This window comes from Vicugna pacos, chromosome 12, assembly GCF_048564905.1.
Source record: "Vicugna pacos chromosome 12, VicPac4, whole genome shotgun sequence".
Taxonomy (NCBI): Eukaryota; Metazoa; Chordata; class Mammalia; order Artiodactyla; family Camelidae; genus Vicugna; species Vicugna pacos.
Window position 1 is genome coordinate 16,774,137 of NC_132998.1, and position 12,887 is coordinate 16,787,023.

The window sequence follows — 12,887 nt, forward strand, 5'->3', positions numbered from 1 at the left end:
ATGACGAGGGACCGAGGGACCCTGGCTTAGCCTAAATTTACAACCAATCCTAACATTGAGGGGAAAAAAGGATAAAAAAAAAACCCAAATCATTCTAGGGGAATTCCTTTTTTCCTCTCTGAAACCCTAAATCTACTCTTTGTAGGCCTAAAGGCTTCTGTCCCGGGAAGGAGTTCTAAAATACATGAACACAGGCTCAGGCATCATAGAAAATCCTGGAAGCCCTTTTTGGAATGGTTCTAGACCAGTATTTCTGGGAAAACCCACAGACCAGCACAGGTTTAAATCCCCAGTGCAAATCAGACTCAGCGTAAAGAACCCTGAATTCCCCTCGACCACCAGCAATCATCGGATGTCAAAACCGGTCAGTGGTGATATCCGGGTGCCTACTGTCCTTTCTGCACCGTCTGGCTCCACCACTCCCTGCCCTGAACAGGATGGGGCACTGCCTCCAATAGCATGGTGTCTCCTGGAGCACGCCAGAAGCACAGCTGGTATCCACAGCTGGTCTAAGAACTCATTTTCCTCCAGGTTTACATTCTGATATCAAAGTGCTCACTAGTTCAAATGGCATGTGTCATAATCGTCACTAACGCATCTGTTTTTTAAACATGTTTTTATTGAGTTATAGTCAGTTTACGATGTTGTGTCAAATTCCAGCGCAGAGCACAATTTTTCAGTTATACATGGACATCCATATATTCATTGTCACATTTTTTTCTCTGTGAGCTACCGCAAGATCTTGTGTATATTTCCCTGTGCTATGCAGTATCATCTTGTTTATCTATTCTGCATATGCCTGTCAGTAGCTAATGCATCTTTTATAAATGGCGGTTTAATTTTTTAATCTGTAGAACTCAACCCTTTGTCTCTTGCTTTGAATTTGTAAAGAGTGGCACATTCAAGATGTCCTCTCGAGAAAACATACTTTTCAGCAAAGATGAGGCATTCTGGCGAAGAGTTCAACAGTTACGTAAGAATAGGGAATACCATATTTAGTCTGAGAGCAAGAGAATCACCTTCAGTTTTACCTAAGCTAGACAGGCATAAATTCCAGACTAACCCTTCTCTTATTGCCTCTACGTACCTCCTACTTCTTTCAATTTTCAAATTCAGCTTGAATGCAAAAAAAATACAAAGAAAGGCTGATACGCATATGGTGACTGAGCAACAGAAGTGACCATCCATCAAATCTGTGTGAGCCTAAGCGCAGGCTGTACTATTAGAATTCACCACCTAATAGCTCAACTCCTTCTCCACTGTTGTTTAAAATAGGGATTTAATTATAATGTAACCTTGGACAAGTGATGAAACCTCTGTGGTCCTCCCTTTCTTGATCTGAAAAATGGAGATAATAAAAATACCTACGACAAGGGGTCACTGTGAGGCTGAGTTGAGACAATTCATGGCTGGTACCATGTGGTCAGTAACTGTTAGTTCTCATTAGGGTTGGTTTGATTATTGGCTATTGAGTGTTTTACAATGTGCCAGGGATACTAGTATTGCATTTAACTTCTTATTCTTAAGTACGCATCTTTCCTTAGAATAAGTAGTTCTGGTTAGCACAGAGCTCATTAGGTTTATGTTAGAAAAAATAGAATTAGATGAAAAGTCAACCTCTCAGCAAAGGATATGTTTTATATACATGTACTATTTAATGTTTTATTTCCAGCAGCAGCTTAAACAAGAGTAAGTTATACACGAATCCTTTCCCCTTCTGGTCCCAGTGCTGAACGTGCACAATTCCTCTCAGACAGATTTTAAGTTCTGAGAGATTAGGTGATTTCAAGAGCACCGTTACCCGTTCTGTTATATATGCACTGCTCTAAAGCTGAGGTCATTCTGATTCACCACGAGTTAGAATCTGTAATTCCACCATTTAAAAATAGACCCGGCCTCAGAAACTAGAAAAAGAAGAGCAAATGAAGCCCCAAATAATCAGAATGAAAGAAATGATATGAGCAGCAATCAATAAAACAGAACGTCAGTAACTGCAGAGAAAGTCAGAGAAACCAAAATCTGGTTCTTGAAGAAGATCAATAAAATTGGTAAAACTCTAGCCATACGAATCCCAAAATGATGTGCAAAGACACACATAACCAGTACCAGGAATGAGAGGTCATCATTCCAGATGTTACAGATATCAAATAGACAATAAAAGGAAGAAAAAAAAAAAAGACCCGGTATGAATGGCATCATTCAAAGCCCAAGAAATAATGACAGACAAAGCATTTTAATAAATTCCTAAAGCGTAAACATTTGATCTACAGTTACATTCTTGAATTCACCACCTGTTGGTATGAACTACAGTACAAACCTTGCGAAATATCTGCTTTTCCTTTACTAGTCATCTCCTTTAATGGTGGGGAAAAAAACAATAAAATTTTAATTGAGCTATCCCTCTCAGCACTGAACAGTGGTGGCTAAAATCTATACATAACATTAAAACAACTGCATTATAGCTCCAGCTGACAGTCTTGCCCAGGTGAAATTTAGAAGAAAAGGATATTAGCTAGCTTTCTAATCTGCTGGGGAGGACAGATCAAAGCCTTCCTTAGGAACTACTTCAGTGCACAGCAGATATCTAAAGTGGCTTATTATTGTCACTAACCTAATTCTCAGCGGTGTAAGTTCAGCCATCCTCCTTATATGCTGCCCTTAAAACTTACAAAGAGCAAACCAAGAACTGGAGACGTTTTTTTTTTAAATCTACCATCTACTTCTTAGCACATCTTCATGTCATGGTGATCTGACTAGCGATTTGGTAAGTACAGACAACAACCCTGGACTTAACACAGGGTGGCCCACTTTTAAAACGGCCCATTTATAACAAAGGTCTCTCTGTTGGAACTGCCAAGAGATTTAAAAAAAAAACAAAAACACACCCTTAGTATCAAGTACTTTTTATCGAGCCATGCATTGTAGAGCAACAGGATTGCACACCTGGAGCCCTTCAGCTCAGCACAGCTCTACTGACTGTGTGAATATAAACAAGTCGATAAGATTCCCTGATTCTCAAACTCTCTGTCCCTGTAAAGAAATAAACGCCTGCTCTCAAACCACCGCACAGAAAAGGCCTGAAGAATAAGAAGCACAATACAAATATTGTAAAATGCTATAAGCTTCTTGGAGGAAAGACTCTAAATGTCTTAAGTAAAGAAAAATGCACAGATTATCCTTATCGGGGTAGAATACCTGTAATGAAGATTTAGGCTATTACAAACTCAAAAATTTTTGAATTCTTACGAGTTTCAAATATAACACTCACCACAGTAGAAAGGGGAAAGATAACCTACCCCATGCTCCCATCCATGAGAAGAATCGTGTTGTATATGTGAGAAAATATGAAGAGGAAGAGAATTGTGCTGAAGAACATTGTCATCCATGACCCATGATCCTCCCGAAACATTTTCAACCGGAGCAACTGACCTGCAATATAGATATTATTGGAAATCAGTGTACATTGTAATTCAAACTTCACACATTTTTGCTTTATTTGAGTGAATCTCTATCATCTCACGCATATTCTGAAGCCTCTGCCCTAGGACTTGTCTGGTGGGTGAAATCACTACCTAATGTCCTTTTTGCTCTTTTGGGTAAATAAATGACAAAGTCCAAGACAATCCCCGTACCATCATCCCAGAACAAATGATACTAACGTGAAAATCTAGTATCTGGAGATCACTCACGATGCTGGCATGAAAATGAGACTAATTCCAACTCTATTACTTGCTATTTTTTTATTTTTAAAAAATATGTTTTTGGTTCATCCAGACTGAAATCACTTAAGTAAGGCAAATGGTAAAGATGTTGCATAAATTCCATATAATTCCCTTCTGTTTCCATAGATCTTTGCCAATACTGATCAGATGATAAAACCAAGGCAGACCTCACTTAGAAGAAGATCCAATTGTTGAAGGTACAAAAAAACATGAGCAGTAAAAATAAAGTCTCTATCGTAAGAGACAGATGGCTTAGACTTTTTACTCTTAGCTAAATCCACACTCACATACAGGCATGTGCACAGGTGTGTGAGGGGCGGGTGTGGGGCCTAGCGGCGTGCACTTGTGTTACGGAATTGGTGTGGCTCCTGGCAAAACATAATTTCTACTCTGATGCCTCAAAGTCCAGTTACAAAGGTAATTGCTAAAATTAGAAAGAATGGTCAATATGGACTAAGGAAGCAAGAATAGACAGTGGAGAAAAAGACAGTCTCTTCAATAGGTGGTGCTAGGAAAACTGGACAGCTACATGTGAAAGAATGAAGTTAGAGCATTCTGAACTCCGTAAACAAAAATAAATTAAAAATGGATTAAAGACCAAAATGGAAGACCAGAAACCATAAAACTCCTAGAGGAAAACATAAGCAGAACACACTTTGACATGTACTATAGCAATAGTTTTTTTGATCTGTCTCCTAAAGCAAAGGAAGGAAAAGTGGAAATAAACAAATGAAACTACATCAGACTTAAAAGCTTTGGCACAGCAAAGAAAACTGTCAACAAAAATGAAAAGACAACCTACTGAATAGGGGAAAATATTTGCAAATGATGTGACTGATACGGGGTTAATACCCAAAATACATAAATAGTTCACACAACTCAACATTAAAAAAAAAAACAAAACAGATTTTAAAAATGCGTAGAAGAACAGAAGATTTTTTTTTTAAAGAGGACCTGCAGATGGCCAACAGGCACATGGAAAGATGCTTAACATTGCTAATCATCAGGGAAATGCAAATCCAAACCACAATGAGATATCACTTCACACCTGTCAGAATGGCTATCATCCAGAAGAACACAGATAACAAATGTTGACAAGGATGTGGAGAAAAGGAAACCCTCGTGCACCGTTGGTGGGGATGTGAATTGGTGCAGCCACTATGGAAAACAGTATGGAGGTTCCTCAAAAAAGGAAAAATAGAACTACCATATGATCCAGCAGTTCCACTCTTGGGTATATATCTGAAAAAACAAAAACACTGACTTGAAAAGATACATGCACTCCAATGTTCATAGCAGCACTATTTACAACTGCCAAGATATGGAAGCAACTTGTGTCCATCAACAGAGGAATGGATAAAGAAGATGTAGTATATAGATACAAGGAATACTACCCAGCCATGAAGAAGAATAAATTGTGCCATTTGCAATTACATGAAGGGACTTGGGGGATATTATGCCTAGTGAATAAGTCACACAGAGAAAGACAAATACTGTATGATATCACTTATATGTGGAATCTCAAAAATAAAACAAACTAGTATATATAACAAAACAAAAAAGAAAGACTCACAGATACAGAGAACAAACCAGTAGTTACCAATGGGGAAAGGGAAGGGGGAGGGCAACCATAAGGGTGGGGGATTGAAAGGTACAAACTATTAGGTATGAAATAAGCTACAAGGATATATTGTACAGCACAGGGAATATAGTCAACATTTTATAATCGAAAATAGAGCATAACCTTTAAACATTGTGAATCACTATATTGTACACCTGTAACTTAAATAATATTGTACAGCAACTATCCTTCAGTTAAAAAATAAGAAAAAAAGAATGTTAAAGTGCAAATAGTTCAAGAAAAAAAATAAGATGAATGCTAAAGTAAAAATTACTAATATAATTAGTCCAGATAAATATTTGGATCTATGATAGAGAAGAAATCTAAGAGCATTAGAACCATGAACAGTGAAGAGGATTTTCAAAAATGTGAAATTAAGGGAAAAAATGAATGTAGGTCACCCTGGCTTCTCTCAAGAGAAACTGTATCTAAATCATGAATGATAAGTGGCAAGATGCACATTTAGGAACCACAACGAAAATCGGGTGGGCCTGAAATCTTACAACAGAATTCCTCACGAGAGAAAACATTCCCTTTTTTGATGCTATGTCAAAGTTATGGAAAAAATATGTATATTTCCATCTGGAAATTCTCTCTCTAGGGACAGAAGTAGCTGTCAGGTAGATCACTGAGCACAGGAAGAAATCATCTCTTAAGATTTAACTACTAAAGTTTCCCTTGTCCCTTCCTTTTATTAAAATAGGACCTTAGATTTCATTTGGAAACCAGACTAACAGAAACATTACCTTAGCTAAAGCTCTAAATGGAGCAAAAAAGGGAGATTTGGTTACATCATCTGATTTCTTGGCTTGCCCCAGGGAAGCAAAGGACAAATCTGAAAGTCACGGGGAATGTAAAATGTAACTGAAAGAAGAATGTGGGAAATGTTCTACTGGAGCAAACGATGCTAACACTGCAAATTACAGCCTTATAGAACTTGTTGATCAACTGAATCCTAATTATGGACAGCCAGGGATTTGCAAGTCTCCACACAAAACACTGCCAGGAATACTATAAATAGATATTAAGCACAGAATGCTTGAGAAAAAATTCATGCCACAAATATCTTAGAGCAAACTACAAAAATATTACTCATTCATTGAACAAATATTTAGTGTGTGCTTATTACATGCCAGCTGCGGTTCTAGGTGCTGGAGATACAATTGTGAGCAGGGCAGGAAAGTGTTTGAAGTCAACCATCATTTGGGTATTTAATGAAAGTGTGACCTTATTTTAGACTCATGGGCTCTCTGTGTTCAATGTTCCCTTTGCTGCAAGTCCTTCAGCTTCAAACCAAGACCTGTTTATTTAAATAGGCAGTTGATATTGAAGACCTGCTAAGACCAGCAATTAGAATTCCTTAAAAATTAAAATGTGAATTTCCTTCTTAACATACGCATATGTCAAAAAATTCACTAATGGATGTACTTTAAAAGTCAGATAATAATGCTGGTGACTAAAGAGTGCTTTGCAAATAAAATACAGTGGATTAACTGTACATGGCTGAAATAATACAGAGTTAGCAAAACGAGAAATGTGACAGCACCATTTACGCTGTCATTGCCAAACTCATTGTCTGGCACTAATTTCAGTCATTAGCGTCGTTAGAACAAAATGGGAAGTTAACACGGTTTGAAATTCACTTGAAACACACAATAAAAGTGGTGCCGCGATTTACTAAGGCCAGAACTGGTGTGATCCAGATGTTGAGCCAAGTCACATTAAATTCACATTAAAAATGTTTTCCGTGAGCTACTTCAGAGTTAACTCATTGAGTGTCCATCCTCATACTAGAAACGCATGTACAGGGGCTGCTGTCAGTTGACTTCCTGTGCCATCTAATCAAACCAAGAACCTCAGTTACCTGACAATGTCACATGAGAAGGCACTATCTCTGCCCTGCAGTGTGACCATACATTTGGTTTGCCTGGGACAGTAGTGGCTTACAATTGTTGTCCAGGCATAATTATTAATAATGTTCCTTCCATTCTGAGGTGTCCTGGTTTGGACACTAAGTAATATGCCACCTTTCCTATGGGTCACAGACTTCAGAATTTTTTTAACATGTTTCTTTAGAGGAGTTTCAGGAGATAACTGAGTGAAACAGTCTTCAGAGATCAACAGAAGCAAAGGACATCACTAAGAGGGGTACCCTTTTGATAAGGTGATAAATAACTTCCTTTAATCTTAGATATATTTGTGAATCTGAATATATATTTATGTTACTAATAAAATCTGTCTTGGACTGTATGGACCATCACCTTTGATATGGCCAAGGTAACTGGAAAACTAATTTTAAAACAATCAGAAGCATTAACATGGTACACAAGCCTGTGTATGTGTTGGAAGGGAGGGCTAGAGGGCACAGGAGCTAATCTTTATGAATGTTGGTTAAAATCAAGCCAACTGGCCTAGAACCTCAGGCTCTAACCTGGAAATACAGTAGGTTTAGAACCACTAGGATGTCATAAACTTTTAATAAGGATAATGACCTAAAAAGCATATCAAACCAATATACAATGAGCTCATATAGACTGTGGAGGAGGGAGGCAGACAGGTGTAAGAGAATTAGAAGAAATTATTTGGGTTCTTGACTTTTTTTGTTCCTGTGTTCTCATCAGCAAAAGAACGTCAAGGAACATGTCCTTCTCCCTCACAGCCAGACTTTTATGCTAAGTTCTGGGTCCCCTTTCTTCACAAGGAGTGGTTTTCACCAGGAGGCCTTGAACACAGAAATCAACTGAACAATCTCAAAGGAGAAGAAGTGGGGGTGTTTTTGCTTCCAGGTGAGAGACGGGGGTGCTCCTGGGAAGTTGTTAAAGCAAGACGGACTAGAGCGAGGGCTTCTAGATTCACTGAGAAAGCAAAGATTTTGGCCTCCAACGTGGCAGAACCTCCTTTGGGTTTGATTCCACAGATGCCAGTGAAGGCCAAAGAATCAAGGGTCATGGTCTTGGAAGTCAGGTAAGGAGACCGAGCCAGGCCCAAGGGAATAAGGCCAGCAGAGCAGCCATGCACCTTCCCTGGGAACGTAATGACCTGGGAAGGATCCCAGTCACCTACTGGTGGAGGTCATCGAGAGGACAGACAGGTGGTCTGACCTGGGAGCTGGACCCCGGCAAATGGAGGCTCTTTGCCCCCCACCCTTGGCCTCAACATCACTAATCGTCAGGGAAACACAAATCAGGACCACAATCAGCTATAACCTCACACCTGTCCGAACGGCTATCATCAAAAAGACAACAAATAACAAGTGTTGGCAAGGGTGTGGAGAAAAGGGAACCCGCCTGAACTGCTGGTGGTTCTTTAAAGGCCAGGTCAATATTTTAACATTTTAAATATCAGAATCCTTGACAATTAATACATCTTATTTCTTATATCTAGAATAAGAGAGTAAAGTTATAGAATGAATTTGGATCAGAGCACTTGAAAATTAATTGAATTTCACTTTCAATCAGACTAAAATAAGTATATGAAGAATTCATGACTGATTTGTGTAAATTTATAAGAACACGATTTTTTTTGTTTAAAATTTACTAATTGAAAAATGGCAATAGAATAAATGTAACTAAAATAAGAGAATTCGTCCATGGATGAGACACCAACAAAGAAAATTATCCAAGAAAACACACCAGAATATCATTAGGGAGAAAAATGTTCTCTAGTTAGGCAAACACAGCTTTATATGATAAGTATAAAATCCTAAAACTTTTGTACCCCAAGGGCACGGTCCCATTAATATTCAGATCAAATCTTGTCACTTCAGTATACAAAGAGAATTTAAAAACATTGAACAGATGGCTATCATCCCTTATTAGAAGTAGGTGCTTACATAGAAAATGTTTGTGATTCACTGAGTACAACAGAGAATCAAAAACGGAGAACTGAACTATAATTGCATATACTAAAAATAAGTATTATATAATATGCATCTTGAACAATTCTAGAAAGAAAAGAAAATAAGACTATGGTTAGAAATCCAGCAAAAATTATAATATTTTCAGATCTAGAGTTTAATGTCAATTTCAAAAAGTATGTATGACAACAAATTTTGAGTAAAATATACATCCACTAAGTAAACACATGTTGATATAAATTATCCTCCACAGGAAGAACAGTAATAAACCTTCCATTTCATTAAGAAAGTCCAACTATTACATTTTACCATTATAACTAGCTCTTTCCATTAGATTATTCTTAGGATTAACTGACTTAAATGGTTCATTATTGCTCAAGAGGGAAAAACAATTCCAAAAGGAAATAAAAGGCATTCATGTATTAATACCTGGAGAAAGGAGCCAGTGAATAAAATGGATATTAAGTTAACATTACATCCTAGCTTGTAGCCCAAGATAAAATTCAGCAGGACACAATTTATACAACCAGATAATATTACTATATTTTATAATTTTGATGAAGTCCATTTGTTCTCTTTTTCTACATATGTACTAAATGGAATCATATTAAGTAGCACCTTTAAGGTCACAACCTGTCAACAAAGGTGAAAAATAAAATATTCTTGGAAATGATACAGGTTGTTCCCATAATTTTGTATTTTGAAATGGGCAGTGGAATAGAAAGTATAGCTCCCTGTACTTATAAATTAATATCACTATTATTATTATTATTTTTACATCACCATCACTATATTGATACCAGCTTTGAAAAACAATAACACACTTTTAAAGTAGGTTTTCATTTGATGTCGAGGGTTCTATTGATCTAACTAAAAAGGGAAGGTTAAGGACCAATCCCCTGAAGGCTGATCCGTGGTTTCAAGTCTTGGGCAGGAGCTCCCTGATCATAGGTGGAGTAAGGAACAGGGGGGACTGGCCCTCCCACAACCATAAATACTGGGAGGGCAAAACCAGGCCAGGGGCCAAAAATCTGCCATGTCACCCATATCGCCAGTATTCCTAGTGTCTGCATCCATGTAGTCAAGACTCTCTTTGACTCCTTCTGTCCTGAACTTTCATTCTCAGCTTTCCACAAGTCCTCTAACTCTTTGACTAGTTCCTTGCACTTGCAAGCTTTTTTTTCTCTACCCATCCCATTTTCTGGATAAAGATATTACAAATTCATTCACAGGTTCCCAGTTCCACATATAAGGAGCTTAGAAGTCACCACTCAAAAAGCAAAAGGCTGAACAAACTGAAAAAAAAAATCAGTAACTTTTCTAAGAACTTGAACCCAAGATTAGAGAGACAGGCAGGGAAATACAGGGAGGCCCAGCTGACTGCAGCAGAAACTAGCCCCCAAACCCCGCAAAAAAAAAAAACCTTCTTTGAAAGGCAAACTTAAACTGTAATTAACAAATTGCTGAGGGCTTAGTGCATGCAAGACTGAAAACTAAAAACCCCAGAGAACCCCAGCCCGAGGTGGGGGTGGGTTAGAAGGGAGGGTTCTTTTTTTTTCGTTAATGCTAAGAACATGCTCTACCACTGAGCTCTGCACCACCCTGCTGGGGTGGAGGGGGTGCAGAGTTTAAAGTGCACCAGAACACTCTATTTTTCGCAGGACTGCCCTCAGGAGAAGCTAAGTGGTCGAGGTTTGGTCAGGACCTAACTGACCAGGAGGAAAAGAAATCCAGCCCTGTCTAGTCACCCTCTCCCACCTAAGGGGGCAGTGGGGCAACTCAGGAGCACTTGAGACGTCCACGGTCACATGCTTACAGGACTGCAGGATGCTTCTCCTCCCCCTCCACGCCCCCCCCACCATATTACTAAAGGCCTGTTTACAGCAGTTCCTTCTACCTGGTACATCATGTCTGACCACCAAGAAAAAGTTACAAGGCATACTCAAAGGCAAAAACAGATTTTGATCTTTATGATAGTAGCTCATACAGAAAACGCTTCATTTTGTTGGTAATATTTTCACACTAAAAATTTCATTTATGCATTTGTTTAATTAGCACCTACTATGTGCCTGGCCAGGGTTATGTACAATAAATATAATGTGATATAAATGTAAATATAAACATAATTGTGAAAACATGACAAATGCACATTTTCACATATTGCAAAGGGAGCAGGAAGCAAGAAATATAAAAAATTTTTAAAAAATAAAAAAATTCTTTAAAGTATTTTAAAAGCATGAAAAACTAAAAGCAAGAGTTCAAAATTAAAATTCACCGAACACAAAAAGAAACGGTACCATGAGTGAGAGCTGACAGAAACAGCAAATAAAGTATTTAGATCATACAAAGATTTTGGGTATTGGAATTACCAAATATAAGTATTTAGAATCTGCCATGTCTCAGCTTAACACATGTTAGCATCACTCTACCTTCTTAAATATATGAATCATAGTAATAATTTTGATACATCTGTCTACTAACTATATCAATAGAGTCACTTCTGGCTTTGTTCTATTGATTTTTTTTTTCATCATGGGTCATATGTTCCCACATCTTTGCATGCCTGATAACTTTTTATTAGATTCCAGACATTTTATTAGATTCCAGACATCTTGGATGCTGGATGTTTTTGCGTCCCTATAAGTACTTTTGAGTTTTGTTCTCAGATGCATTTAAGTTACTTGTAAATAGTTTGATCCTTTTGAGTCTTGCTTACAGGAGTTGTTAGGTGGCAACAAAGAAGCCTTCAATCCAGGGCTAATTTTGTCCCACTACCATCCTTCTGAGTACTCCACTTGATGCCCCATAAATTGCAAGATTTTGCCTCTCTGACTTGTGGGGACCCAAACTATTCCTGACCCTGTGGAAGTCCCAAGGATTTTACCCCTGCCCCTTCTCAGTGGGTCCTTCCCCACCTTGAGTGGTTTCCTCACAAGCATGTGCTGATCATCACTCAACGAAAGACTCAAGAGAGATCTGAAAATCTCTGGAGGTATTCCTCTGTGCTCCTCTGTCCTCTGTCCTCTGCCTGTGAAACCTAGCTGTCTTGGCCTCCCCGCATACCCAACTCTGCCTCTTCAACTCAAGGAGACCCCCAAGTTCTTCCTCGTCTCCTGCTTCCTGTATTGAAGCCAGGAAATTCTCTCCAAGAGGCAAACTGGAGTAACTAGAGGGCTCACGTATGTGAAAAGAGAAGATCTTAAAATCAGACAATAAAGGCAGATTACTCGAAAGTGACAACAGCTACACTGATAAAAGATTTCCTACCATAACAATGGGTGTCGTAAACAGTGCTTCAAAGTGCTAAGAGGAAACAACTGTCAACGTAGCATCGTAGACCGAGCAAAAGTCACCATCATAGCAAAGGCGGCTGTTTGAAGGCACCAAAGAGCAAACAACGCAGCCAGGACTTAAAGGGCAAGAAAAGAAAAATGCATTTAGATGAGCTCTCATTAATTGCAGATTTTTCCTTTTGGGAGATTTGCTGATTTTCAGGGACCATATGGAAAACTGTGGCCTATAAGCTGAGGCAGTCTCAGTAGAAATAGAGTGGGGAAAAAATAATACACAAAAACATTTGATTTATCCAAAGGAAAGCAAAGAGGAGGGAAAAAAGAACTTGGAAAAGAAAAGGCAAATCAAAAGCTAGTATGTAACAAAATGGTATTTATACATGCTATGTTGGTAA

The 12,887-nt window shown here is 38.3% G+C and overlaps 1 protein-coding gene across 8 annotated transcripts in view; it reads right to left on the reverse strand.

The window, feature by feature from the left end:
* The window catches only part of TMEM117 (transmembrane protein 117), a 442,837-nt gene that overhangs the window by 330,789 nt on the left and 99,161 nt on the right, over window positions 1-12,887 (reverse strand). For all 8 annotated transcript variants that reach the window (XM_072972955.1, XM_031683081.2, XM_072972954.1 and 5 more), the window contains one exon: window positions 3,297-3,429. In XM_072972955.1, coding sequence (XP_072829056.1) covers window positions 3,297-3,429 — 133 coding nt within the window. The remainder of the gene's footprint in view (window positions 1-3,296; window positions 3,430-12,887) is intronic.